This window comes from Podarcis gaigeae, assembly GCF_964106915.1.
Source record: "Podarcis gaigeae genome assembly, chromosome: 11".
In the NCBI taxonomy this organism is placed as follows: domain Eukaryota; kingdom Metazoa; phylum Chordata; class Lepidosauria; order Squamata; family Lacertidae; genus Podarcis; species Podarcis gaigeae.
This window is the reverse complement of record NC_139687.1, coordinates 7218587-7246576: the sequence shown is the minus strand read 5'-3', so window position 1 is coordinate 7246576 and position 27990 is coordinate 7218587. Positions and strand designations below refer to the sequence as shown.

Below are 27990 nucleotides of genomic sequence, written 5' to 3'. Positions count from 1 at the left end.
GCCTTTGTTCGCGGGCCCGTCTTCCCCAGACAGGAAGCGGGTGGTGGGCGAGAGGGAGCAGGTGCTGCAGGACGGAGCCGGTTCTTCCTCCTCCTCCTCCTCGGAGCGCGCGCGCGCAAGCGGCTGCGGGGGGCGGCGCGGGGGCAGCTCCTAGCGCGCAACCTGCCCGGCCATCCTCGGCAGCTCTTCCCGCCGCTTCCTTGCCGCCTGCTGCACTTCCTGCTCTGCCCGCAGTGCCTCCTTGCAGCAGCAGCAGCGCCAGCTCCTCCGGCTCGCCTCTGGGCTTCTCCACCGCCGCCTCCTCTCCCTCAGCCAGACGCTCCGGCCGGCGGCGGCGGCGGCTGCTACTGAAGGAAGGCGGGGAGGCTTGCCAAGGCGCCGGGAAGGAGAAACCTTCCCCGGGGCAGCTTCCTCGCCTTCTCCCCGCGGGCAGGGAGCGGCGCTCGCCCTGCTGCTCCTCGGGCAGCCGGCGGGAGGAGCGGGCCTCGCCGGTGAGGACAGGCGTCGCGGAGCGCGGAAGGTGAGCCCTCGAACGCGGCGCTTGCGTCTGCGCCGCGCCTCCTCCAGCGGCCCTCTCCGCCTTGCGCGGCGGGCAGCCTCTCCTCAGACCCTGCCTTCTTCTGCGCCGAGAAACAGCCCCTCTTCTTCCCCCGAGGAATGAAAGCGGGGCAGGAGGCGTCTCCGTGCAGGCCGGCGCATGGCGCACGGCCGGCTCTTGCTGTCTCTTGCGCGCGGGGTTCCGCCAGCCAAGGGGCGCGGAGGAGCGCCGCGGGTCTTCCTCGGGGCGCACCGAAGTCCCCGCGCGAAGAGGGCGCGCGCGCTTGCCCTGCCGGCGGGGTCCCCTGGGCGCGCGGCCGCCTCTACCTGCGCCCCCCCCAGACCTTTCCATTTGGAGCGAGGGGATGTGGGGGCGCGCGGCCGCCTCTCCCTGCCTTCTTCTGGTCTGAAGGGGGCTCTGTCTTTATCGGGGGCTCCGATGGCGCTTTAAAGCGAGGTCAGCCCCCCCTCCTCCCAAATCGAGGCGTCCCAAGCAGACCCCCCCCTCTCCCACCAGACGAGAGAACGGCGGGGATGGGCGCAGTCGGAATGCGCGCCCTTCCTTTCCTCGGGGAGCCTCACCTGCGTTCTGGCAATGTCTCCCGAAGGCTTTCCTGCCCATCTAAAAGTCGAAAAGAAGCGCAGTCCAGCAGGATTATTGGCTCCTCACCCCTTAAAAAGACTTTTTGGCTTGAGAATGCAATCTGACATTTCTAGGGAGTGAAGTAGCTCATGGTGGTTGGAAAATTAAACCTGCTCAGTCGTGGTTGCTCTTAAGAAGAGACCACTGTTGACGTTGGCACCTCTGAAAGGGGCATGGAAAGAAGAAGGATGTAGGTTTGTGGGATCTCATTACTTGTACTAGTTGAAAAAGTCATCCCATAAATACAGAATGATTCCCAGTTCTGGTTTATGTTTGAGATACTTCAAATTGCCACGAATCAAGTTACGCTGAAGTCATTAGCTGATTTTTAAGAGGGCCTATGGGATGTCTTGAGATTAAGACCCTACGGTTAAATAATTTACTCTGTGATTCAGATAGTATATACTGAGTGTTTCAGGTTGTTACATTTATTAATATGTCTTTGTGCTTTTGTGGAGGAGTCGAAAATGTTGAATTGCTGCATGGTATCTCTGAAGTACTTCCTCTTTGATATTCAGATTTTCATATCTACTGTAGTATCTAATTTCTGTTAAAGCACAGAGCCTAGGGCTTGCCGGTGGTTCAAATCTCCTGACGGGGTGAGCTCCCATTGCTCGATCCCAGCTTCTGCCAACCTAGCAGTTTGAAAGCATGAAGTGCAAGTAGATAAATAGGTACCACTCTGGCGGGAAGGTAAATGGTGTTTCCGTGCACTGCTCTGGTTCACCAGAAGCAGCTTAGTCATGCTGGCCACATGACCCGGAAGCTGTACGCCGGCTCCCTCGGCCAGTAAAGCAAGATGAGCCCCGCAACCCCAGAGTCATCTGCGACTGGACCTAACGGTCAGGTGTTCCTTTACCTAATCTTTAACAAAAACACAAACTTCTGATTGCTCAGTTGGGCTATATGTACAGCAGTTATGCAGATAGAAAAAAATCTAAACTAGTTTACTCAAAATTACCCCCCCTTTGGCTTCTAAAAGTTTAACATCACTTTGACAATACAAGTAGGCTAGTTTTAACTTGAATTGCTGCTGTTAGTTATTCTTTTGGGTATAAAATACTTGTGTTGCAAACACAAAGTGTTGGTGGTTATTTTGTATGCATTGCTTAATCCCTCTCTTTTTGTCCCGATAATACATAGATTAGTCTTAGTACTTTTAAGGAATTGAAATGCAGTACACTAAAGATGACGCTAATGTTAGCTTTAAAACATACCACTTGAGAAGACATGCAATTTCTTAAGAATTCAGCATTATTTTGTACATGGAAAAGATAAGAATTCAGAAACAAACATTTCTCATGATGAAGACGAGTTACCCTCATTATGTGGGCTGCAGTCAACCAACTTTATACGGCCCTTTAGGTGTATTCAAAAAACAATGCCAAATAAATACATTTTCTAAGTAAGTATCAGTAGTGACACCCGAGGGGGAGTTATTTATTGGGGAGTTGCATTATTCTATAGGTGGATTACACTGCACGTGATTATGATAATGAGTGGTGCTTTATTTTATTTCTGCTGTTAGACGGTGTGCAAATTATGACACAACAATCCAAAAATCACGTCACTGTGCATCAGGTTTAAATTATTTACAGAGTAATTTCATTGCATATTTATGGAGGGAGGGGGAACCTACAAGGCAGGGCAATAACCACTTCTATTGCCCTGCCATTTTGCTGCAGGCAGTATGGGTAGGGTGTGTGAGAAGCTTTTACTTCTTCCATTCTGTTGATGATGCACGCAAGGGAATAAGATTGCCCAACCAATGTAGCTCTTTTTCTGATGGTGGAAAAGCACTAACGTGGCATCCTGAAATCACTCAGCCGACTTTATACTGAGCATAGGATTGTCCCCTTAGAATTAAACCTCATGCAGACTCTGACTTCAGTTCTTTACACGCTGACTGTGAAAAAATAGAACTATTGTAGTGTAATTTATTATGCTTTGATGGGAAAATATAGTTCATTACAATGAGCATTTTTTAATCAGTTGGAATACTTGATAATACTGGATAATACTTGATAATACTGGAAGGCTTGGATATTAACTTCTTCTTTGGCGATCACTCGCAGCCGAGTAAGATTTTCTTCCATGAACACTGTTTTAACAGAGCCATAAGTGACTGTGGAGGCCAGTTCTGGATCCACACGTCCTTCCACAGTGGGGACATAGGTTTCCAGGCAGGAGTTGATCACGGTGAGGGTTTGCCAAGCGTGCCTTTCTCTTAGCATGTTTCTCCCTTTCGTCCTGAGTTCAAGCGTCTTCAAAGCCCACGACACCTTCGGTAAAGGCTGTTCTCCAATTGAAGCGCTCGCAGGCCAGTGTTTCCCAGTTGTCGGTGTTTATACTACACATTTTTAGATATTAACATCTTACAGGCCACCCCAATCTCTGCCGAGCAAGAGTTTTCCAGGGGTCTTGGCATTTAACTAGGGTTTGTGTTCCTTTGGAAAGAGGCATAGCAGAGACTAGCGTCTTTTTCAGAAATATGGTTTATTTTACACAAATTTACATCTAAAGCCTTCTGTGGAGAATGTGCATGCAGAACATTATGCCCTTAGAGTGTCTCTTGTTGCTCCCCTAATAGCTTCAGCAAGCTTGGATCCAAAGCAGCGGCCATCCACCCCCCTGCCCCCCCTCTCTAAGTGCAGCCTCCAGCCAGTGCCTTTCATCTCTCTTAACCTCAGTTTCAAAAGCCTACTGCAAAAAACCCACTTTTACCCAAGATGAAATCACATCCACTGTTACCATGACAACTTTTCCCTGTGTGCCTTCTGCCTATGGGGCTAATGGTTGGCTATCATCAGCACCATGGTTTCTTCAAGGACCCACCATCACCAGGTGTCCTCATGAGGAAGTTATTCCCAGCCCTTGAAAACAAACATACTGGTACTTTTTTGAGTTTGCTCAATTTCTGACCCTTCCCTGAATGTAGAATTTATTGGACTCTGAAAAGACTTCAGGGGATATTGGTGGCTTCAAACTTACCTCTCTCTCTCTGTGTGTGTGCTTGTTTTGTGTTGTGCATAGATCGGCACTGGATATGTAAAATACATGCCTCTAAAATGTACTGTACCCCATGTTATGGAAGCATAACTTTGCCTGGGTTTGCCTGTGGTCTGTGGGAAAAGTGGGGGGAACATTGTGGGAGAGTTTGTAGAACAGCATGCATGCTCTCTCCCTCACAGACACACTCATGCACACACATGCTCAACCATATGCAGAGTTTGGTGAGGGTGTTTAAACTTCTCAACTACTTTTTTAAGTTTCAAAGATTAGACTCTTTTCTGATGTTTTGCTTATAAAAGCAACAAGTGAACATAATGGAATGTTATTGATAAAGCAACCATCCATACCAGGCAGGATCTTTGATAATACAGCAAAAGACAAATGCTTTTTTTAAAAAAGTTATTTGGTAAAGAATAACCAATTTCAGTATGAATTACCACCAGATTCTTGTTTTGGACAGAGAACTATGTAATTGCGGTTGTAAAGCAGTACTGTAGTACTATAAGTGTTACTCATTAACATTCCATTTACATTTCAAAAAGGAAGCTTGACTGTTAAAGCAAATAGTGTGAAAATGTTCCTTTTAGCAACCCTTGACACACACCTGGTTTAAGGTTTTTGTAGCTTTGGATCACAAATAGAAGGCTTTTGGGTTAAACAAGCAAGCAAAAAGCAGCAAAGCTTCAAAGTAGTTACTGAAAATTTGAAATGTACCATTAAATGGTACAGTGGCTAACACATTTTGGTAAAGACCTTCAGGTTGCACTGAAGAACAACTATATACTGCTAAATAAACAAACCATAATACAGATTTTATATATATATTATATACATCATTCACTAATTATAATTTAACAAGTTGTGTTAAAAAGTATACTCCCTTCTTAGGCATCATTTTGTGGAGGCATGTCCCCAGAAGGTTGCTTATAAATACCTTGAAGAAATTATTAACTGTTTTTATATTGTTTTGTTAGGTCCTTTTAGTGTTTTAGTTTTTGTAAGCTGCTCTGAGCCAGTCAGTGTCAACACTGAACTACATGGACTTGATATAAGGAGCTTCCCATATTCCTAATATTAAAATACCAGTGAGTACACTGTTACTTGTTTTAGTGGCTATAATTTAAACATATTTGACCTAGACAAATCCTGCCACCTCCTATTTGAATACAATCAGTACTGCACAGTGTTTTGGATGAGTCCAAAAGCAGAAAGCATGTGTGCAAACCTTAAATTTCCCAGTGCAGCAAGGTTTTTCTTTACTGTTCCTCCAGTTGTCCTCTCCTGTCATTTGAACCCCTTTCCCTGCCTGTTGATTTGAGCAGGACTCAAGGCTAGAAATAGTAGCTTTCAAAATAGCTGGAAGACTATGCAGCAGACAGAAGTGAGCCAGACCAATGTGACCAGGGCAGAAATAGGGAGTAGAAGCCATCATTTTTGCCTCTTGCCTTGAGGAATATACTTCTATTTTCAGAGTTGTGAACTGGCAACATCATTGCATCCTGTTCCTTACAAACATTTCTTGTTTTGATTTGTTTTGGTTTATATACCTCCCTTCATCATAAGGTCTCAGGGCAGTTCACAGAATTGTTGGACACCATTGTCTGGGCCAGGGGTCAGCAACCTTTTCAGCAGGGGGCCGCTCCACTGTCCCTCAGACCCTGTGCGGGGCCGGACTATATTGGGGGGTGGGAATGAACGAATTCCTATGCCCCACAAATAACCCAGAGATGCATTTTAAATAAAAGGGCACATTCTACTCATGTAAAAACACGCTGAATCCCGGACTGTCTGCAGGCCGAATTTAGAAGGCAATTGGGCCGGATCCGGCCCCCAGGCCTTAGTTTGTCTACCCATGGTCTGGGCTGTACATTTTTGTAATGCTTTTTCTGTTGTTAAGGAAGTTTCCTTTATTTGCTTTAATTTGTTTATACTTTAGCAATGTTTTGGTGTAATGCTATCCAGAGAATATTTATTGATAGGTGGCCATATACATTCATTCATTCAATCAATCAATCAATCAATCAATCAATCAAAGCCTGCTGTGTTTGGGTTAAAACAGAAATCCCAGTGATTTCTGCCATGTGTTCCACAGATCCCACAGAGATTTATCCACTCTTGACTTGAGTCTCTGTTTAGTGATTCAGCATGTATTTACCGGTCCTGCCTCTTTTCCTCCCATATGGAAACTGTTCCTCTAGGGAAAGACTTTCTGGTTTTCCTGATAACTGAAGCAAGTCATCCGCAAGCAATGTCTACCAGCCGTATGCTGTCAGAATTAGACTTTCAGATAATTCATCAGATAAATAGCATTTATTTGTGGCATCACTTCTTTCAAGTATGATTTGCAGCATGCAGTAGACAAGAGTAGAATTGATTTGCAGCGTTTTTATTGTTGTTGGGCTTAACTTCAAGTCAGACATGGTGATGTGGAATATTTGCTTTCTGCCCTACGCTGTTGGTTCAGTACAAATCATAAGGGGAGAAAACGATGTGTTCCTTATTAAAAAGCACTTTGTTTTGAAGAACTTCCAGAACTGGCTTTGATGAAGCTCAGAAGCATTCAGTATCTCTTCATTCTCTTACCTCTTATATTTGACATAGTATTACCAAGATCCTCCTTGAGGATCTTGTTGATCCTAAAGGTAAAGGTAAAGGTCTGGACTGTTAGGTCCAGTTGTGGATGACTCTGGGGCTGCGCGCTCATCTCACTCTATAGGCCGAGGGAGCCGGCATTTGTCCGCAGACAGCTTCCAGGTCATGTGGCCAGCATGATTAAGCCACTTCTGGTGAACCAGAGCAGTGCACGGAAACGCCGTTTACATTCCCTATTTATCTACTTGCACTTTGACGTGCTTTCGAACTGCTAGGTTGGCAGGAGCAGAGACCGAGCAATGGGAGCTCATCCCGTGGGGGGGATTCGAACCGCCGACCTTCTGATCGGCAAGCCCTAGGCTCTGTGGTTTAGACCACAGTGCCACCCGCATCCCTAGTTGAACATAAAGATTGCCTTGGAACATTGGAGAGGATAGTGATGATTAGCATTTAGCATCCACCCTGGCTTGTTGTTCGAGGACCAGCCTATCCTCAGTCACACAATATCATCACCAGGGAAGGGGAGGAACACGTCATGGTGAAATTGTCTCTTCATTGTATTCCATGGCATCCCTTATCTGGCTTTGCAGTGATTGATGTCCTCGCTGAAATGAGCTGTATGAGAAAGCAAAAGCATTCAATCCTAATAGGTCTCTCCTGTATGTCTTAAGTGGAACCAGTAATAGGATATGATGCTAAGCAAATATAATGCTGTGAGCGAGCCTGCCATTTCTTCTGGGCAGCTACTTGTTCATTATTGCTACGTTGCTCTGCTATTCAAGTTATGTAGGGCCTGTGGTGCTGGAGGAGACTCTTGAGGGTCCCATGGACTGCAAGAAGATCAAACCTCTCCATTCCGAAGGAAATCAGCCCTGAGTGCTGACTGGAAGGACAGATCCTGAAGCTGAGGCTCCAATACTTTGGCCACCTCATGAGAAGAGAAGACTCCCTGGAAAAGACCCTGATGTTGGGAAAGATGGAGGGCACAAGGAGAAGGGGACAACAGAGGATGAGATGGTTGGACAGTGTTCTTGAAGCTACCAGCATGGGTCTGCCCAAACTGCGGGAGGCAGCAGAAGACAGGAGTGCCTGGCGTGCTCTGGTCCAGGGGGTAACAAAGAGTTGGACACGAATAAACAACTAAACAACAACAACAACAAGTGCATTGGGCAATTTAGGGCTGGCTGACCTGTGGCCCTCCAGATGTTGTGGGACTCCCAACTCCCATCAGCCCCAGTCAGCATGGCCAGCGGTCAGTGATGATGGGAGCTGTCACCTTCAGGGCCACAAATTAGCCGTCCTTGGCTTTAGAGATTACATTTATCATCCTGGGTCTGTGCTTGGAAGGCTGATTTTGGAACCCTGCTGTAATTTGCATTCTCTAATCTTCCTGCCTTCCAGAAGCTGATCAGCTGCCTTCTGTACCACTGAACAGTTTTCAAGGGCAGCCTTAATAATTGCTGATGCAAGATGTAGTCTGATTTAAAAACCAAGAGATATGTGATCTGAACCAGGGGGGAAATCTTTGCCACAGCAGTGATAGAAGGGGCACTATGCTGTTGCCTCAAAGGCACCTCTCTGTGAAGACCCACCCAATGTGGAAAGGATAAAAATGGGTCTGGCTGACTGGTAAAGATAGCATATTGAATATTAATACTGCTTATTTAGTTCAAGCTTCGTTAATTTCATTGAGGCTTGTACTAATTCAGCTCTCTATATTTGCTAACTCCCATTATATATCATGTTTTAATGGTGTGTTTAACACAAAGCAATCAACTGAACACATTATTAAATTGTTATTCTTTAGTATAATCTATTGGTTGTGTTGTGTTTTGAGATATCTTATTTTAGAGAGAAGCCAGGCAATAAATGAACACAATTGTTCCTACATTTTCTATAATGTTTGTGCTGAGGATTATAGTAATGGGTGACAGTAAGAACTTTTGTTAAACCTAAACTTTCATTCGCCACCACTTCTTCCAGGGCACAGCAGGTTTTGTTGAAATGGAGGTTTGCTCATGTTGCCAGGTGGTTGTTGAGAATGAGGCCTAATTGGCAAGGAAATATTTCTCTAAAGTAGATGCAAACGCAAGCATAGCACATGCAGAAAGAGACAATTGCTTTTTTTAATGAATGTTGTAACAACGTGTTGTGTGAATGAAGGAGCAGGATAGTTAGTGTCTCCTTCCCTCGCCTCCAGATAATAAGTGTACAAACTTTGGTTTTTGAACATCACGTCTGACAAACGTTTTGGAAGCTGAACGCTGAAAACCCGGAAGTGAATGCTTCCGTTTTCGAACGCGCCTTGGAAGTCGAATGGCTTCCAAGGCACATTTCTCCTTTAAAAAAAAAAAAAAAAAAAAAAATTAAATTTTCCATTTTAACAATCCAATCAAATCACATTAAATATTCCAAATTATACAGATACATATCATATAGTCCAAATATTCTGCCAAATTATAAATTTTTATTGGGACTTCCCATGCTTCAAGTTCAGGGGGGCTCTGATCATCTTATATCTCTACTGCCGTGAGTTTCCAATAGTTCCTTTAAATCTTCCTGTTGTTAACCTTCCTTCTTTCATAGCCTCTGAGTTGATTCCACAGGCGAGTTGAAGTAAGGCACATTTCTCAATTTCCCCACTGAACTTGCTGACAGCCCTTTGATCCTCGGTTTCCAAATGTTTCGGAAGTCAAAAGGACTTCTGTAACGGATTACAGTAGAACCTGGGGTTGCGAACGTGATCCGTGCGGGAGGCACGTTCGTGACCCACAGCATTTGCAACCCACAGCACCACATCTGCGCACATGCATGACACAATTTGGTGCTTCTGTACATGCGCAAAGCGCGATTTAGCGCTTCTGCGCATGCGCGATTGCCGAAACCCGAAGTAAGCTGTTCCGGTACTTCCAGGTTTGGCGTGTCTGAACCCAAAAACGCACAACCCGCAGCGATCGCAAGCTGAGGTATGACTGTATGTTCAAAAACTGAAGCTCCACTGTGTAAAAATTCTGTGTAAAATTCAGAACCGATACGACATGATCTACCCAACTTTGCTGTCTGAGTGTTCCAGCTGAGGCGGCTGTCCCCTTCCCTAGCAGCTGCCATAGGGCTACTCAAGGAGATACAACTGAAGATGATCAAATATAAAGTATATCAGTTTCAGTAACTAAGACCTTTTCTGCCTCATTCATTCATTCTACCAACTTTATCTTAAAAAGATCTCAAGGTTTCCTGAACAGTTAAAAAAATAATTATTGACTGATGCTAATAGGAGATACTACGTAAAACAAATGGTAGAAACTTTTTAAAGACTATTTCGTTTGTTTACAGATTATATTTGTGCTTTGTTCATCCATCTTTGTAGAACAAGAGAACTGGAATTTATAAGATTTAAGTGTTGAAATCAACAGGATTCACTTCTGAGCTTGAAACTGGGCTGTCAGTGTCTCTGGTGTGACTTGGATGCAACTGCAAGTTCAGCGAAGGGAAATGTAAATATGCCTTTCCCCCCTTTCAATCAACAGATATTAGCATCTTCACTTTGAGATGGTGGGACTAGGAAATAGCCGTCGCGGGATGAAGTCTCCGCCCCTCCTAGTGGCGGCGCTTGTGGCTTGTATAATAGTCCTGGGATTCAATTACTGGATTGCAAGTTCCCGCAGTATTGATTTGCAGGTATTACTCTTCTATTGGTTTTCCACATTGATGGAATCAGCAAAGATGTTTCCCTTTGTTAAGAATTGCAGTGAATTATCGAAGTTTAAAAAGCACTTCAGGGTTTCCAAACCATCATACCTGACAGGAATTTGGATGCTGGCCAGGAGAGCAAATAGTGAGAGAAAAGCGAAGTGCCTGGGAAAAGGTTGTGATGATAGTAGTTAAATACTGAATCCTGCTCAACCAGGAAATTGTGGAGCTTTATGCTACCCTTGCTGCCTCCTATATCAATGTAAAAAACTCCTTCTGTTTCTCTCATACCTATGGACACACATATATGAACACAGACCCAGAGACAAAGTTGAGACTGGCTGTTTTGAATTAGTGTGTGGAACAATTATCCAGCTACCCAACACCTCTGCCCCTCAGTCCATTTTCTGCCTTACTCCCTACTTAAGAGAAAATAGCTCCTTCTGTGTCCCTTCTCTCTCTACGCAGTGTTTTTGCCTCACTTCCTATTAACTACACACAACCCTGTCTGCCCCCAACCCAGGGAACAATAATCTTTCCTCACATCAGCACAGATTATCAATATTCCTAGTGATTTTTCCCCTTACCATGCATCCTATCCCATGTTCTAGAAGCATTTAGCATGGGCTCACAGGTGACTGGTAGTTGTGCGGTGTCCAATTTTGTTTTCTGCAAGCATAGATCGGGAAGTTAAAATTTTGATTGTACACATTTACAGCAAAGACTGCCAACATTCTCTTCTGAATTTTTGTATCTGCTGCCTCTTAGAACCGCATAATGGAGTTAGAAGGAAGAGTCCGCCGGGTGGCTGTAGAACGAGGTGCTGTAGAAATAAAAAAAAATGAATTTCAAGGAGAGCTGCAGAAGCAGAGGGAACAGATTGACAGAATTCAGAGCCTGCATAACTTCCAGATGGAAAACACTAACAAAATACACATGGATGAGAAGGTAAGAGCTATTTATTTATCCTTGTTGCTGTGCTCTGGGCCTCTCTATGCAGCTCCTCCTTTGTCCTAATGCTGCTAAGTCTTTCTTTGCAAAATAGACTGTAGATTTATCCAGTATTATTTTAGGGTCAAAAAAATCCCAGTACTGCCTCTTTTCTACCATAATGGAAAGGGCCTCGCCATTGTAGCTGTCCGTGAAAGGGAAGGTGCCTTAAAACTGTATAAATACTATTTAATATAAAATTATTTTTTATTGAATAAAGAATACTCTTCCAAATGAGCCCAGGGTGGCAAACGCAACATTCAAAACAATGAGGTTAAAGATAAAAAGGCATTTTAAACATTTTAAAGAGAGTTTATTATTACTTACACACCTTGTGCTGGAAGCAGCTTCTTGAGGGGGAAAAAACGTAAGAGGAAAACTGAAGTGGGGTGTTGTGAAGATGGCATGACAACCTGTGAGACTAACAAACACATTGCGAGGGATGTGAAATGTCATGTTTGGTGGGATCATTTCCATCTACTGGCAGATTGGATTAACAGTCTGAACGTTGATTACTAGCCGTTTCTCCACAGTGGAAGAATTGTAGCACACTGTCCTTTCAGTCATAGCTGTGACTTCATCCTAGAAAAACCTCAGCATCTAGAAAGATCCTAAAAAGGTACATATTTTAGCAGAGAGTCTGCTGTGGAAGTGCCCTTGTGAGGTTTTTGGTAGGTTTCTTGGGCTGCATACAAATGTACCTGCAAACGCAACCTGGTGTGCTTTTTCTCCACTGCAGAGGGATGGGGGATTTGCCCAAAATTGGATGGAAGGATTGGCCAATTCCTTTGTACTGTACCATACATTCAGGAGGTCCTCCAGCGCTCTAGAGCAGTGGCTACCAATTAGCTAAGTACTGCAGACCCCCCCTTTTTCAAAGGCCAAGCTTTTGTTATGTGAAAGGTGCCACTGTGCCACGGACCTCCTGGGTGGGTTACGTGGGAGCCCTGGGGTCCACAGACCACCAACTGGGAGCCACTGCTCTAGAGAGGGTCCTTGGTGTCTACATCAGGGAGAAGAGGAAGAGAAAGACTGGACTGCAAGCTGCCTTCTGCCCTTGCAACCAATGGATACAACTCAATGGCCTTGATTCACAGACAGCACTAAGCCAAACCATGCCAGTGTGTGAAGCCACAGGCGCTCATAGTAAAAACGGCAGCCATTTTGTTCCTTGCTTGGTCATCCTGCTACTGCTGCACTGCCTGGAGCTGAGCCAATCTGTATTGCTGCAGGCCAAACATGAGCCGTAGGCCAAGGTTTGTACTGTTTGTAGTTTGGGGGAGTCTAAACATGAGCCAGGCTTGGGCAAACCATGGCTTATCCATCTGATACCTATAATTCTGTATTTGCACAGTAGCCCAGCACAGCCTTGATCATCATAAACTGACACATGTATACTACAGATACACAACAAAGTAGTTTGTATGCTCTGAATTGATTACTTTTATGTAGCTGTTCTTTCTCCAGGAAATTACTACCAGCAATATTATACCATCTGCCTCCCAGCTGGAGCAAGACATTTTTGCAAAACTAGCTACAGTTCAACTTTGTGATCAGATATCTAAGCTCTAGCTGTAATAAATGAATCGGCTCTCTTTTTTGCACAAACAAGGGCTTGCTGTATTATTTTAAGAACGAGATTTAAAGGAGAGCTAAAACAAAAGGCCTTCTGTGTGTGCTGATCTCTCCCTCTCCTGCATTAACTTTGTGCAGGGTTAAGCTACAAGGCGTTTGCCAGATCTTATGCCCACATAATTAAGCGGAGTTTCCTAGCTAGTTTGAATTTGAGCTCCATGCGGCTCCACAGGATTTTGTCAAAGCAGCAGCAAATGGTCCCAGTCACCTCAGTGGTCTCTCTCTTCGTGAGGAGAGTTTACACACACAGGTTTAACTTGTAGACTAAATTGAGGCAGCTTGATAAGGAAAGAGCTTCATGCTTGGGGATGAATTAAAAGTACAGTACAGTGGTGCCTTGCAAGACGAAATTAATTCGTTCCGTGAGTTGTTTCGTATTGCGATTCTTTCGTCTTGCGGAGCGCAGATTCCCTGGGTATTAACAGCTTTAAGAAAAAGGAAGCAAACTCGCAAGACGTTTTCGTCTTGCGAAGCAAGCCCATAGGGGGAATCGTCTTGCAAAACAACTCAAAAAATGAAAAATCCTTTCGTCTTGCGCGTTTTTCGTCTTGCGAGGCATTCGTCTTGCGAGGTACCACTGTATACCGATTTGCGTATTGTTGCTGGATGCTTTGATGATCCTGAGAATCACAGCTGAAACGGTTATAATTATTCATGTATATCATGGGTAGGCAAGCTAAGGTCCGCAGGCTGGATCAGGCCCAGTTGCCTTCTGGATCGCCAGCGCACACGTTCTTTCCCTCTCCTCCCTCTCCCTCACACGGCAGTGGCTGTGCTTCCTCCCTCCCTCCCTCCCTCCCTCCCTCCCTCCTCCTGGCTTCTCCCTGCCCTGCCTAGAGAAGGAAGGGGGCTGGGCTTTGTTGGTGCCAGCAACAGCAGTGCTTGAGCAGCCGCCATTTTAAGCAGCCCCTCTCTGGAGCCCTTTTGCACGCCGCTCATCGTCCCTCCACCACCGCCAGCCCCTGTCGCTCACAAGACACAGGAAAGAAGCCACCGGTGCTCCTGGTGCTCTTGCATCATTTCCTCCCCCCCAAAAAATATAGTCCAGCCCCCCACAAGGTCTGAGGGACAGTGGACTGGCCCCCTGCTGAAAAGGTTTGCTGACCCCTGATGTATATTCTACCTATCCTTGTGCTAATCCCGCCCCCCAAGATGATTCTTTATGCCACTTGGGGATAATTTTTTTGTTTAGGTAGCATTCCAGTGGAGTCTTCTTGTTGGCCCCATGGCCAATCTGCGATCTTTGCTTTTTTGATTTTCCTGCCTGGTGAACATAGGCAACAAATATATAGGGCTGGGATAATGTAGAAATGGAAACCATTGTTTTTCAAGCACTCAAACAATTCTTTCTTTCTTTCTTTCTTTCTTTCTTTCTTTCTTTCTTTCTTTCTTTCTTTCTTTCAGGCAATGCTGATGAGTAACATTACAACAAATGAAAGACTGATCCAGAATTTGAAAGGTAAATCTCAGCAAAGCACCCTCTGCACAGCAATTAACTTTGCTTATTTTTATACCTTCGCCCATTGTATGTCTACTGATACATTTCCCCCAAGGCTGGAATAGTAGGAAAGTATGGGGGCGGCTGTAGCTGTTTCAGAATATAACCCCCCACCCACTTTAAACAGAGACAGTATAAAACTGTGGGACCTAGAAACTCACTACTTGAAGACAGAGCCTTGGGTCAACCTAGGAAATCCTTTTTTTATTTTCTTAAAAGCAGCCACAAAGGGACTCTTTTATTAGATCAAGATTGTCATTCTGGGGGAGGGTTTTGGTTTTTTAAAACCTTTCTCAATGCTGTTTTTCTTATTAATATTGCCATGGTGCCCCTGCCAGTTGCTGTTTGATCAATTGGGGATAGTTTTAGGAAAATGGAATAATCATCAATTAAATGCCATGGTAGAAATGTTAGCTCCCTCTCTCCTCCCCCTGTCCCCAGTGCGATAGTCTCATTTCAAATTTGGCTACTTATGGCTGTGTTTTCAAAAATTTAAAGAGAGCTAGACATGGCTGTCCAACATCTCATCTAGTTATGCACTTAAAGGTAAAGGTAATGGGACTCCTGACCATTAGGTCCAGTCGTGACCGACTCTGGGATTGCGGCGTTCATCTCGCTTTATTGGCCGAGGGAGCCGGCGTACAGCTTCCGGGTCATGTGGCCAGCATGACTAAGCCGCTTCTGGCGAACCAGAGCAGCACACGGAAACACTGTTTACCTTCCTGCCAGAGTGGTACCTATTTATCTACTTGCACTTTGATGTGCTTTCGAACTGCTAGGTTGGCAGGAGCAGGGACCGAGCAACGGGAGCGGGATTTTGAACCACTGACCTTCTGATCGGCAAGTCCTAAGCTCTGTGGTTTAACCCACAGCGCCACCCACGTCCAGTTATGCACTTAATATAGTTCTAATGTAGTAGTTAATGATATGAACTGTGATGAGAGAGCTAAATAAATAAACCTTATTTAACCAGACATCAAGGGATCAATAGCTGTATCCAGGGAGGAGAACCTTCATCTTAAAAAAACACACCGATTTGTGAGGGACTTAAAGGTTGTAGTAGGAGATAAGGTCCACAAATCTCAAGGGAAAGGAGCCAGGCAGAATAGGAATGGAAGTCGTAGGCTACTGGATTTCAGGCTAGAATCATGCAAGACTATAAAGATTAACTCAAAGAGTTATATGGAGTAATATTCGGTTAATACTCTTCTTTTAAAAATGTGCATTTTTAAATTGGTGCATTATTTTTTGGTGCAAAAGCAAACAAAATAACCCAAAGTCCTTTTTTCTTTTTTTGGAGGAAGGGGGAGCTTTGCAAAAGTATGGGAGGGAAAAGTGGATCTGCACTCAGGTGAACAGAAAATTCTTCTTGCAGATGGAAGTTGGGATGATAGCTTCATGGTCCCTTGCAATAATGCTTCTAAGGCTGCAATCCTTATTGATTCATGTATAGGGTAATATTCAGTTGTGCCCGTTCACCAGCAGAATAGGCTTCTGCTAGCACACCAGAACTTCTGTTACCCCCCTCCCCCCCGCTACTGCCCCCAAACCTGCTCCAGATTTTGGGGGCCGGAAAGGAAGGAGAGGTCGCTGGGAGCAAATGGAAGTCTGTTTGTGCAGTATGGATTTCACAGACACTAGACAGTAAACTCCATTGAATGTAGTGGAATTTGCTAAACATGCATATATTTGAGCTACACAGGTCACATAGACCGAAAAGACTGAAGCAGCGTTTTAATCTAATTACTATGAAAAATTGGTGAAAGAAATAATAATGTTCTTTCCTACTCATTGTTCATTATTTTCTCTTTCCCGCTTTTCTGTTGGTTTTTAATAAAATTTAATTTTTACTCAGAAAACTTGAGAGGTCTGCAGAAGGAATGTGGAAGGCTCCAACTCGACATTTATAGGTTTAAGAAAAACCAGACAAACCTTCAGAAAAAAATTACGTATGACATGTAAGTATGTGATGATTGGCCAGCTTCTGTATAAGCAAAATGGCCACAAGCTAAGTTATTCAAGCACTAGCTTTTGATACATATTTAGATTTTAAACAATATGTTTCCTACATTGAAGTCAGTGGAATTAAATAATATAAAAATCAGGCTTGCTGTTTTAATAATTTTGCTTCACTGGCTCACAAATCCAATAATTTAATTATAATACTGTACCTGTGAACAAACCAAAACGGCAAAAGTTGGGTACGATTTCGCATTTAAATAGAGGATGTTTTTAACTTGCCTTACCTACATCCCTCCTCGGTTCTACTGGCTCCTGGGTCTACCAGAAAAGTATATCTGCTAATGTAGTGGATTGTCATCATGGCAACAACAATTGGCCTGCAATTGGCTGAGTGGTGCAGAGAGCTGGTTGTCTCAGGAGATTGGCAGAAATGTCTGCCAGGGTCGGACAGGAACAAGTGCAGCTTTGAGATTTTTGGGACCTTTTTTTAATTGCTTGAACACTTTTTAATTGCTTGAGCTAAGCCCTAGTTGCCTAATGGACCAGCCTGTACTAACTTTATTATTATTATTTTTTTAAAAAAATTATTAAAGGTTTTCTTAATACAATAGAAAAAGCAAACAAAATAACATATAATTTTTTCAATATCCACATTTTCTTCACTTCTTTGGACTTCCTCACATCTCTCGTTCCTGCGTTCTAAGTTTTTCAAACTTTACCCAGCAAATTATCACCTTGTTTCAATTCTTATATTATAATTTCCAATATTGTGTCCCTAATTTTAGATAATTTTACCCAAACCTTAAAAGCTTAATTTTAGCATAATATTTATCCAAAATTTGTCTTTTCTTATATTTTCATTTATCTTCATATTCCTTTTAACTATCTTAATGGTGCCATATTATTAATAATCTTACATCTTTTTTAACACTCATACAATTTACAATATTTTTGTAAATAGTCCTTAAATTTCTTCCAGTCCTCCTCCACAGCCTCTTCTCCCAGGTCTCGGATTCTGCCAGTCATTTCTGCTAACTCCATATAGTCTATCAGTTGCATCTGCCATTCTTCCAGTGTGGGCAAATCTTGGGTTTTCCAGTGCTTGGTGAGAAGTATCCTTGCTGCTGTTGTTGCATACATAAAAAATGTCCGATCCTTCTTTAACACCCTCTGGACGACGATGCCTAAAAGAAAGGCCTCTGGTTTCTTAGGGAAGGTATACTTAAATACCTTTTTCAACTCATTATATATCATTTCCCAGAAAGCCTTAACTCTAGGGCAGGTCCACAAGAGGTGAAAGAACGTTCCTTCAGTTTCTTTACATTTCCAACATTTATTATCAGACAAATGGTATATTTTTGCAAGCTTGACTGGGGTCATGTACCACCTATATATCATTTTCATAATATTTTCTTTCAAGGCATTAAAGGTAAAGGTAAAGGTACCCCTGCCCGTACGGGCCAGTCTTGCCAGACTCTGGGGTTGTGCGCCCATCTCACTCAAGAGGCCAGGGGCCAGCGCTGTCCGAAGACACTTCCGGGTCACGTGGCCAGTGTGACATCGCTGCTCTGGCGAGCCAGAGCTGCACACGGAAACACCGTTTACCTTCCCGCCAGTAAGCGGTCCCTATTTATCTACTTGCACCCGAGGGTGCTTTCGAACTGCTAGGTTGGCAGGCGCTGGGACCGAGCAACGGGAGCGCACCCCGCCGCGGGGATTCGAACCGCCGACCTTTCGATCGGCAAGCCCTAGGCGCTGAGGCTTTTACCCACAGCGCCACCCGCGTCCCGTGAATTTCAACCCGGTGGTCCATAACCTTTCCCAGTCAGCAAACATGATATTGTACCCAATGTCCTGTGCCCATTTTATCATAGCCGATTTAACCGTTTCATCTTGTGTATTCCATTTTAGCAGCAAATTATACATTCTTGAAAGTACCCTAGTCTTAGGTTCTAACAATTCCGTTTCCAACTTTGATTTTTCCACCTGGAATCCTATCTTTTTATCCATCTTGAAAACCTCTTTGATCTGAGCGTAATGTAACCAATCTCGCACTTTATCTTTTAGTTTCTCCAAACTCTGCAACCAGCCTGTACTAACTTTAATCAGGGAGTAGGAGAAGTGAAAAGCAGAAACGATGCAACCAACTAAAATACTCAAATTCAGCAATTGGCAATACATTGCTGGTAGTCCTGTTTCAAAGATAGCCTCTCGGTTAACAATATACACTAGTAGATGGGAGGTTTCTCAGGACCACGAGGCCCTAATTCTGCACTTACTGTGCAAAGCTATAAATCTGCCACTGGGCCTGCACAATTTGTGACTGTACAAGCCCCACAAGGGGCTCAATAAACCTCCAATTCATGATCTCTCTAGGACTACAAAAACACGGAGGTTGTCAGGCAGGCAGAAGGCAAGAGTATGTGTCTGACAGGCTGTGTTTGACTTCGTGGGTTTCAGGTTGTGCAGATCTTTCGTGTTTTAAAGATCACATTTTACAAACGACATTCTGTTGCTTGGTTCTAGGTCTCAATGTATCAGTCAGATGAAGGAACTGAAAGAACAATGTGAAGAAAGGATAGAAGCAACCTGCAAGAAAGGCAGTCAGATACCAGAAGACATGAAGAATAGTTCAAAAATATTAGAGAGAAATGATCAAGTAAGTTTTTAAAATTTGTTTCAGAGGGGTATTTATACACAAATTGTAGGTGAACCAGTCTGGCTGAACTGATTCAGGCCATTATCCAGACCTCTACAATTGTTGATGGCCCAAAGTAGGAAGAAGGTAAACCACAATACGTCTCTTCCCATCTCCATTTTTTGAATGCATGTTCCTTCCATTTGTTGCTGCCTTGACCTTTTGGAATTCCAGTGTGCTCATTCAACTTTAGAAGTGCCTAAACTTTGTCATGCTTATCTAACTCCTCAGTTAACTTAAAAGAATCAACATTGTTTCAGTTACATTATTTAAGTTCTTGAACTAGGACAAGGAACTTTCAGTTCAACACCTGTTGTTTGAAGATTTCTGACATCTTCTTCCTTCAAAACCTTTGATCCTCTTTTTTTTTCTGTAAATAGTATAGCTCCATTCTATGCCAACAGGTAAACTTCCTCTTCCTTAACTGAGATTTATTTGTGGACATAAAATCATTTGTCACCATAGGTGACAGGGAGTGGCACATAAAAGTTGTACTTAGTACATTTTCATAAAGTTGTGAAGGTTTGAGGAAACGATTAACCGTAAAAAGTGAGTTTTTATAATGAATTTAAAAATAAAATTGCTCAGAAGTAGCCAAACAGCTTTCAAAGTTTGTTCCTGTGAGTGGTCACATTGCATGAAACCCAAAATTACCTTTTCTTCATCTCTCTCTCTCTCTCTCTCTCTCTCTCTACGCCAACTATATGAGAGAACTCTGACTGGATCACCTGAAGTAATAATCTTTTGAAAGCTGGCATGGGGAGGAAGAAGGCTTTATTCTCCCCACTGCCACAGACCTGATCCAAACATACAGGATGCTTGTTGGCTTTTCCCTCTGTGGCTAATAGCAGCTCTATGGGTCCCGTCCCCCCATAAGGTTATGGGGAGGTTGACTCTCCCCATACAGTGGCTTTGACTAAAATTGTCATCCCCCTGCATGAACCTTTCTTAAGAGCAGACAATTATGTGGAGAGATCCAATCACAAATCCAGCTAGATCCTGTCACAATGTGGTAAAGCTGAAAACTACCTAAGTCTCTTCTGATTTCAGTAGGAGAGAAAAGTGTTTAACTTGCCCCTAGAAATTAATGGGACCTGCTCCCCAGGTCATAGGCATGCGGTGAAATATATGCATGTAGCTATTGTCAAATATAACTTCTTCCAAACATAGCAGGCTGCATTATCTTGTGGCTTGTGAAGCAGCCACAAGAAGGAAAAACAGCCGTCTGTTTTACTGTCATTCAGTTTCTAGCAAGGACTTTAATTTTGCTGTGAAACCACTTAAGGTAAAAATTCTAATAGTAGATTATTCATTTGCGTTGAAGAATTGTATGAATCAAGTAGGGCTGTTTTTTTTTTTGGTTTTGTTTTAGATAAATATTCAAGAGCCAACAGAGTTCGGGCAGCATGACCTGACAAAACAGGGAAATGAACTTCAAGGAAAACATTACATCTCTGATGATTCTTTGAAACTAGAAATCTTAAAGCCAACGCCACCCAGCATAAAAAATGTGGCAGAACTGGATTATCAAAGAGAGAAAGGTAAGAGTGTTGTAGCAAAGATTACTATTAATTTCCAATCTCTTCAGTAGGTGTTAGCATCTAAAACAAATAGTCCAAAACACAGAACGACTTTGCATGAATAAGATTTGTTTCCCAGTACAATGTTGTGACTTTGGCCAGAATTGAAACAGTGATTCTGTCACTTTCAGGCTCTCAGGCTTACTATCTTCACAGTAGTCATGTTGTGAGCTTAGCAATGCTAGAAATATAGGTATGTGAGTGTTCAGTTCTTGAAGCGATGCTTTCATTGCCTGTGCAAGGGAATGTGCTTTCGGTTTTTGTTGGGCTCCCGCTCACCCCACCAATGAATGAAATATGGTCACAGCTAATGATAGGTGTCAGGGGCTCAGGAGCAGAGGCACAGGAGAGGGAGGAAATGGAGAGCGAGGGGGAGGAATCCGAGGGGAGCATAGGCGGTGACAGTGGTCAGAGGGATTCCATGAGCCTCTCCAGCGAATCGGAAGATTCACAGAAGGGAGCGCCGATGGCCAGGGCAAGGGGGGTGCCAAGGGGGAAACCCCAGAAGGAAGGGGCCAGCGGGGACTCCCAGAGCAGCAGTTGGAAATCAGGACCAGCTTCCCCACCAGAGCGCAGTGGGGGGGGAGGAGTCCCAGGCATCGGGACCAGTGTTCTCACCACCAGCGAGAGGAGATGAGTCAGGATTGACCACGCCTCCATCGGAGAGCGGGGAAACGGTCAAGAGGAAAGTTACCGGCTGGTCGCGCGCGCCAAGTTCCAATGTACAGGCGAGTGGCACAGCAGGTAGCCCGGATAGGGAGCCAGGTCCTAAAGCCCGCCGGAAGGAGGGGCAAGACTCAGGGGGGTCAGCGTCAGAAGAGTCCAGAAAGGAGGAAACCCCAGGGGGCAGAAGGACCCAGAGGAGGAAAGACCAACGGAAGAGGTGGAGTAAGGCTAGAGTCTTAAACTGGTGTCTAGGAGGCGGAGACTCAGATGGAGCTTCGCCGGTCTAGGTTCTAAGACGTAGAGTTGCACGCTGCGGTTTGGAAATGGAAACTAATCTTCAATAAAGACTTTTATACGTTATTACTGACTAGCGTTGGTCCTCTGTGAGCTGGGACCTAGAGGCAACTCTGACAATAGGGATCCTGGACAGTGCATTCTGGTACTGGGTTAAAACCATTTTCCAGGCGTTTGATTAGTGGCCTCATTTTACTTCTGCTCTTTGCTGCTAGGTTTTAAATGGGATTTCCCCGTCTGCAATCCAAACCAAAGACCCTATTGTTTGCAAGGCATTGCTGCGCTGGTATTTTTTCACAAACTCAGTCGCTGCTCACATGACATTTGGAAACACAATAGTGTATCTCCCTTATTTATAATGCCATTCCATGCTACGTGTCATTGCAAGAAGTCAGCAAGAAGCAGGAAAGGTCTTAAGTCACATTTGCTGTACTGTATCTTTATCATGTAGGGACACGGGTGGCACTGTGGGTTAAACCACTGAGCCTTGGGCTTGCCAATCAGAAGGTCGGCGATTCGAATCCCCATGACGGGGTGAGCTCCCGTTGCTCGGTCCCAGCTCCTGCCAACCTAGCAGTTTGAAAGCACGTCAAAGTGCAAGTAGATAAATAGGTGGGAAATAAATAGGTGGGAAGGTAAACAGTGTTTCCATGCGTTGCTCTGATTTGCCAGAGGCGGCTTAGTCATGCTGACCACATGACCCAGAAGCTGTCTGCGGACAAACGCCAGCTCCCTCGTTCAGTAAAGCGAGTGTAGCAACCCCAGAGACCTTCACGACTGGACTTAACTTTCAGGGGTCCCTTTACTTTTACCATGTAGTGTGGAAGTGGCTATTGCTTGATAGGTCACTGTGTGGAACAAGGGTTTCCATTTTTGGACCCCTGTGCATATTTTGAATTCGGAGAGACTGCTGGGAGCACCAGCCACAAAATGGCTGCCATGAAGAATGTGGCATAACACAAACCACCCCGACAACATGATTATATATCCCCCCCCCCCCACACACAGTGAGTTGCTGGCTAATCAACAAGGATCATTCCTCAATATTAGGAAAAATATACAACACTAACTTACTGTACAGAAATAGTTTCAGAAGGTAGCTGCACATCTTTCCTCTTAACTTTCTTTCTTGGAGGACTAGAGATGATTATTTAAATGAAAGCTCAGACTTTAGGACACCTGCCCTGCTGCACCAATGAAAGAAAGCTTTTGCAGTGCTGCCTTGGTCCCCCCTGGTTCAGATGGTTAATGGAGAATAATCGTCTTTCTGGTAGCTTGCAGAGAGGCAAAGGTGACTGTACCCCCAAAACGGCTCTATAGGAGCCACTACCACAATCACAAACATTCTCTCCCTCATACAAAGTTAAGGCCTGGGGGAAAGGGCTTTCAAGTTAAGTGCAGTGGCACATTGAGAAGTAGCATCCAGTTGAGGGCAAAATGGCAGATAAAACTTCTTCATTCCTAAATGTACATAGTTGCATGTGTGCGTGCAGGTGTATATACAATAACATTGACCATACCTACCGCTGGTATGTGGCCATCAGTTCGAAAAAGGTTAACCACCTCTGTTGTAAACCAACTAGCCTAAGCAAGACTATGCTTGTTAACGGTTGTTATTGCGAAAAATGTGCCAGATCCTAAGCTACAGGGCACTGCTGCTTTTCTGACACTGCATGGAACGTTCCACTCCTCTCTCGTTGATCAATCTGTTGCTCATGTATCTCTGCATACCGTTTGGACATTGACACATCCTGTCCCAAGTTGTCCTCTGAAGATGGAACTTTGTCCCAAACCCAAATGAGATTCTGGATCCTGGGGATTCCCCCCCCCCCCGCTTTTGATGCATCTCCTTGATTAATACCCCCCACCCAACTTTCTCTTGCCTTGAGGATGGTAAAAACTGGTTACAGCAGGTAAATAGACTCAAGTGAGTCATACCTGTACTGTGTCATTGTGTATTTTGTGCTGCTATTTGTGAGATGAATGTTGAACATCTAGCTTGTGAGAGCTTATAAAAATTTGCACCCATTTTGCTGATCTTAAGAGAAATATCCAGCTGGCCCAGAAAACTCTGCTATCTGTTCACTTGCTTTGTATTTGCTGATTTTCCATCTTTATTCAGAGTCCTTTTTAAGGGATTGTAGGTGTGGACAATGGGAGATTTTACTGAGTGAAAAAGTCGCATCTCATTCGCCATCATGCTGATTCGTAGACCCCTGCCCAGTAAACCTGAAGTAATACAAAATACACCTGGGGAAAGTTTCTCTTTATTTGTCAACTATTACTATCTAAACTCTGAAAGTGGAACAGCCCATTGGAAGTACCTTGGGACGCAGGTGGCGCTGTGGGTTAAACAACAGAGCCTAGGACTTGCCGATCAGAAGGTCGGCGGTTCGAATCCCAGTGACGGAGTGAGCTCCCGTTTCTCAGTCCCTGCTCCTGCCAACCTAGCAGTTCGAAAGTACATCAAAGTGCAAGTAGATAAATAGGTATTGCTCCAGCGGGAAGGTAAACGGTGTTTCCGTGCGCTGCTCTGGTTCGCCAGAAGTGGCTTAGTCATGCTGGCCACATGACCTGGAAGCTGTACGCCGGCTCCCTCAGCCAATAAAGCGAGATGAGCGCCGCAACCCCAGAGTTGGCCGCGACTGGACCTAAAGGTCAGGGGTCCCTTTACCTTTATCATGTACCTTGCCAACACCTCTTCCTCCATTTTATACTTGATTTGACTGTGCTGGATACCAGGACCTAATGAATGAAGAATGTTTTGGCATGGAGGATCTCAAGTCAGTGTAAAGGTTAGGTCAGGTTGCATGCCTTGCAGATCTTTCCTAGCCATATACTTTCTCAGTCCATGAATATGTATTAAAAGAGAAGCTCAGGATAGTCTTCAGAACTGGAACAATGTGTTCAGTAAGTGTCTTCTATGACAAGCTCCTTTAACCAACCAAAAGAGTGCATGGACGTCTGGTTTCAATAGGTGGTGTGCCCATTCTGTGAAACAAGTTAGGCAAGGAAAAGCAGCTTAAGTTTTAGATACTTAAATTTTCATACCAATCCCATTCTTGCACTGTGTTCTTATTGTGCTTTTACAATTGTTTACAAAAGGAACTCCTTTTGCTGTCAATGAAAAGGAACCCAAGGAAGAGGAACACTCTGTTGAACAGGACAACCTACAAATAGTTGCTAAGCTTAACGCAGATAATAATGGTCTGCCCCCAGAACCGGGAATGGAACAGAAGTCGTATGAAGAAGTTAAAAATGTACTTGAAGTAGCAGCAGAAAAGCAGGCAGGCAAATTGGCAGAAGCTATGCGCCAGCAAATTGCCAATCAAGCAAAAACAGACGATGAAGAAGTTGAACGAGAGCACCTTTTAAATGACGAGCTGCAGCAGGATGAACAGGAGACCAGAAAGACTGGTTAGTATAAAGGCTTGGCTGCTGTCCAGGAAGGACATATTTGAGGGTATAAATAAACAGCAAAGGAAAAATGTAACCAGCTGTAGTTTGACATCTATCACTCCTCAAAAACTGTGTTTTGGGTGTAGCACTTGGTGTCAAACTTCCATTCCTGTTTATAATTAATAGTTATCACTGAGGAAGCAGAATGCCAAATGTTTACTTGTTTTCCTCCCCACAATATTTGAAGTATATTATTTGTCTATCTACCACTGGAAACAAAATGGTGGATCATCTTTAGTTCCAAAACCATGTTTAGAAGTGAGCTTGTTTCACTTTGAACATACTACCTTCCCTCTTTGTGTTAGAGGCTGTCATAGGACAGGAGTGACTAACCTCGTTTGGGCTGCTGGGCCAGGGGTCAGAGGCCAAAAGTGTGTGTGTGTGGCCAGTTTATTAAAGACAGATTTTTGGGGGGTGGGGTGGGGAGGTCTCAAACATCTTGGACCTGTAGGAATGGTATTTTTCCCCCAGTGGAGGAAGCCTTGAGGGCCTCACAACATAGGAAGTCAAAATTATTTTTTAAATATAACATTTTGTTGAGGATGTCAATTTTCTTGGGAGTGCTGGATGCAGACCATTCCTGCAGTAGGGCAGTATGCTGCACATCCAAAACTCATTCTACTGCATTGACAAGGCATAGCAGGTTTCTAAAATAGATTATCCTAATTCCAAACCCTAAGGGAGGACATGCCACCCAGCCTCTTGCTAATTGTTAAAAGATCCTTACCTATTGGTAAGAAGAGATCATACAGCAGACCACTTGAAGGAATAAAGAGGTGACTATAAGAATGTTTGATCTAGCATGCCACCAATGCAAATATTGCCTGTATCTCAAAGAAATGATCAGGTTGCAAGAGTTTACCAGGGTATAAAAGTGTTGAGACAAATGAGCATTATCAGGTATTACAATATTTAAATAAAACCATTAGTAATCTTGCCTACCTACTGAAAATGTAACGTGCCTATGCTGGTTGGTTGATTGACTGATTGATTGTTATGAGCCAAGAAAGCCCAGTGTTAATATTTGAAATATTGAATGCTCTACAGTAAAAGACAACTTTTATATTCAATAAGATTCATAAAAAGAATTATTCTGACTTGTCTTTGCAGGTGAATTTGGAATCAAAACAGTAAACCAGGATAACGTAGTGGACTACAATCTAGAAATGAACGAGGCGGAATCTGAAACAGATAAGCAAGCTGCTCTTGTTGACAACCAAAATAACTTTAATGGTAAGTGGTGCATTTTCTGTTTGAAGGTCATAGTTCTCAAAGATATTCTAGAATACCTTAAAACTATTTTGCACAGTGATCAGTCAGATTTTTCATTAGTTCAGTGACATTTAAAACATTTTCAAACTGGGTATTTAGCGAACTTTGTCCTGATTTAGCAACATGGGACATCATGCTGACAGCTGCCATTATGTTGTGAAAAACTGTCAGTTGAAAATATGTAAATTTTGCACGATGACCAATAGACAGGCATAATGTTTATGTGTAACTATTCTGTGATTAAATATCTAAGTAACCGAACTCTATGTATTTAGAATTTCATAAAATTTCTTCTTTTCAGTCCAGAAACTTGAAGATCCCAACATGCAAAACCACTTATTTAAGCTTGGCGAAGAACATCAACAGAAGCTGTGAATAATGAGTTGTTGCAGGAAACAACTACAGACACTGAGACAAGGCTTGAAACCTTCAAGGCTTGAAATGTTAGACTGAAGCGGATCAATTAGGGTTTATTTAAATAATTTCTGACCTTATTAACTTGTCTCCTGGCGTAATGTTCTGACTATTCCTATGAAGGGTGCCATGAAAACATTTCAGGAGGAAGGCTTTAAAAAATAATAATTGAATCTATACCTGTTCTTCTGGTTCTTCTTGAACTGTGACAAAAAAGCCCTCAAATACAAGTTGTCTAGCTACCAAAACTGGAATTTCTTAAACTCTACCTATCAAAGAAAGACAGTTCCTCCCAATTATTACTGGATTTTGTACTTGTTTTCCATAGCAATTTCCTCCAGAAAGAAGATATCCTAGGGTTATACTCTATAAACCAGTTTTAAACACTGAAATATTTGCCCATAGTAGTAGCCAAGAGCATGATTTATGATCATATTGCAACTTGAAAACATGGAGAAGATGAATCTACAAGCCTCAGATAATATCAACTATTTCTTATGAAGTATCTTAATGTAAAACAAAGCTCAGTACTCTAATCTTATCACATGAATAGGAAAGAGCATGGTACTGAAGTGGACTCAGTATAGGGTCATAGAACTTTATACCTGTTGAAATTCATCCTTGACCGTAGTGGTGACCCTTAAAAATAACAGGCACATAGTAAATGTGGTACAAGTTTGTTGCTCCATAATCTTTTTTCATGTTTATCAAGTAATGGTTATATCCAGTTGGTGCCCTTGCACAAGCACTTTTGAGGCAGGGGGTGGATACCCCCACCCAAATCCTATCCCCTCCTCCAGCTATTGAAAATCTCTGGAGAATCCCGTAACCTTCCGGAACTGTCTTGGGGATGCTTGGTGGTAATAACAAAAATGGCCTCCCTTCTTTTGCAGTTACCTTCCACTTGTGGCATAAGCACAAGGCTAACCAATTAGATATTCCATTACGTATCTGATTTTGATTACTTCAATAAAACAGCCTAGTCTTTGTGAAATGAAAACCTATTTCGATCAATGGTGAATCAAATTAAAGAGTAAAAAAACCCAAA

The 27990-nt window shown here is 43.5% G+C and overlaps 1 protein-coding gene across 1 annotated transcript; it reads left to right on the top strand.

The window, feature by feature from the left end:
* Window positions 1–36: 36 nt before the first annotated feature.
* GOLM1 (golgi membrane protein 1) lies at window positions 37–27990 on the top strand. The gene is made up of 10 exons (XM_083702098.1): window positions 37–520; window positions 10312–10462; window positions 11243–11422; window positions 14504–14558; window positions 16453–16555; window positions 19086–19218; window positions 20630–20798; window positions 24903–25214; window positions 26367–26489; window positions 26830–27990. The coding sequence occupies exons 2-10, from the start codon at window positions 10334–10336 to the stop codon at window positions 26901–26903; spliced, it is 1278 nt and encodes a 425-aa protein (XP_083558224.1). The 5' UTR covers window positions 37–520; window positions 10312–10333; the 3' UTR covers window positions 26904–27990.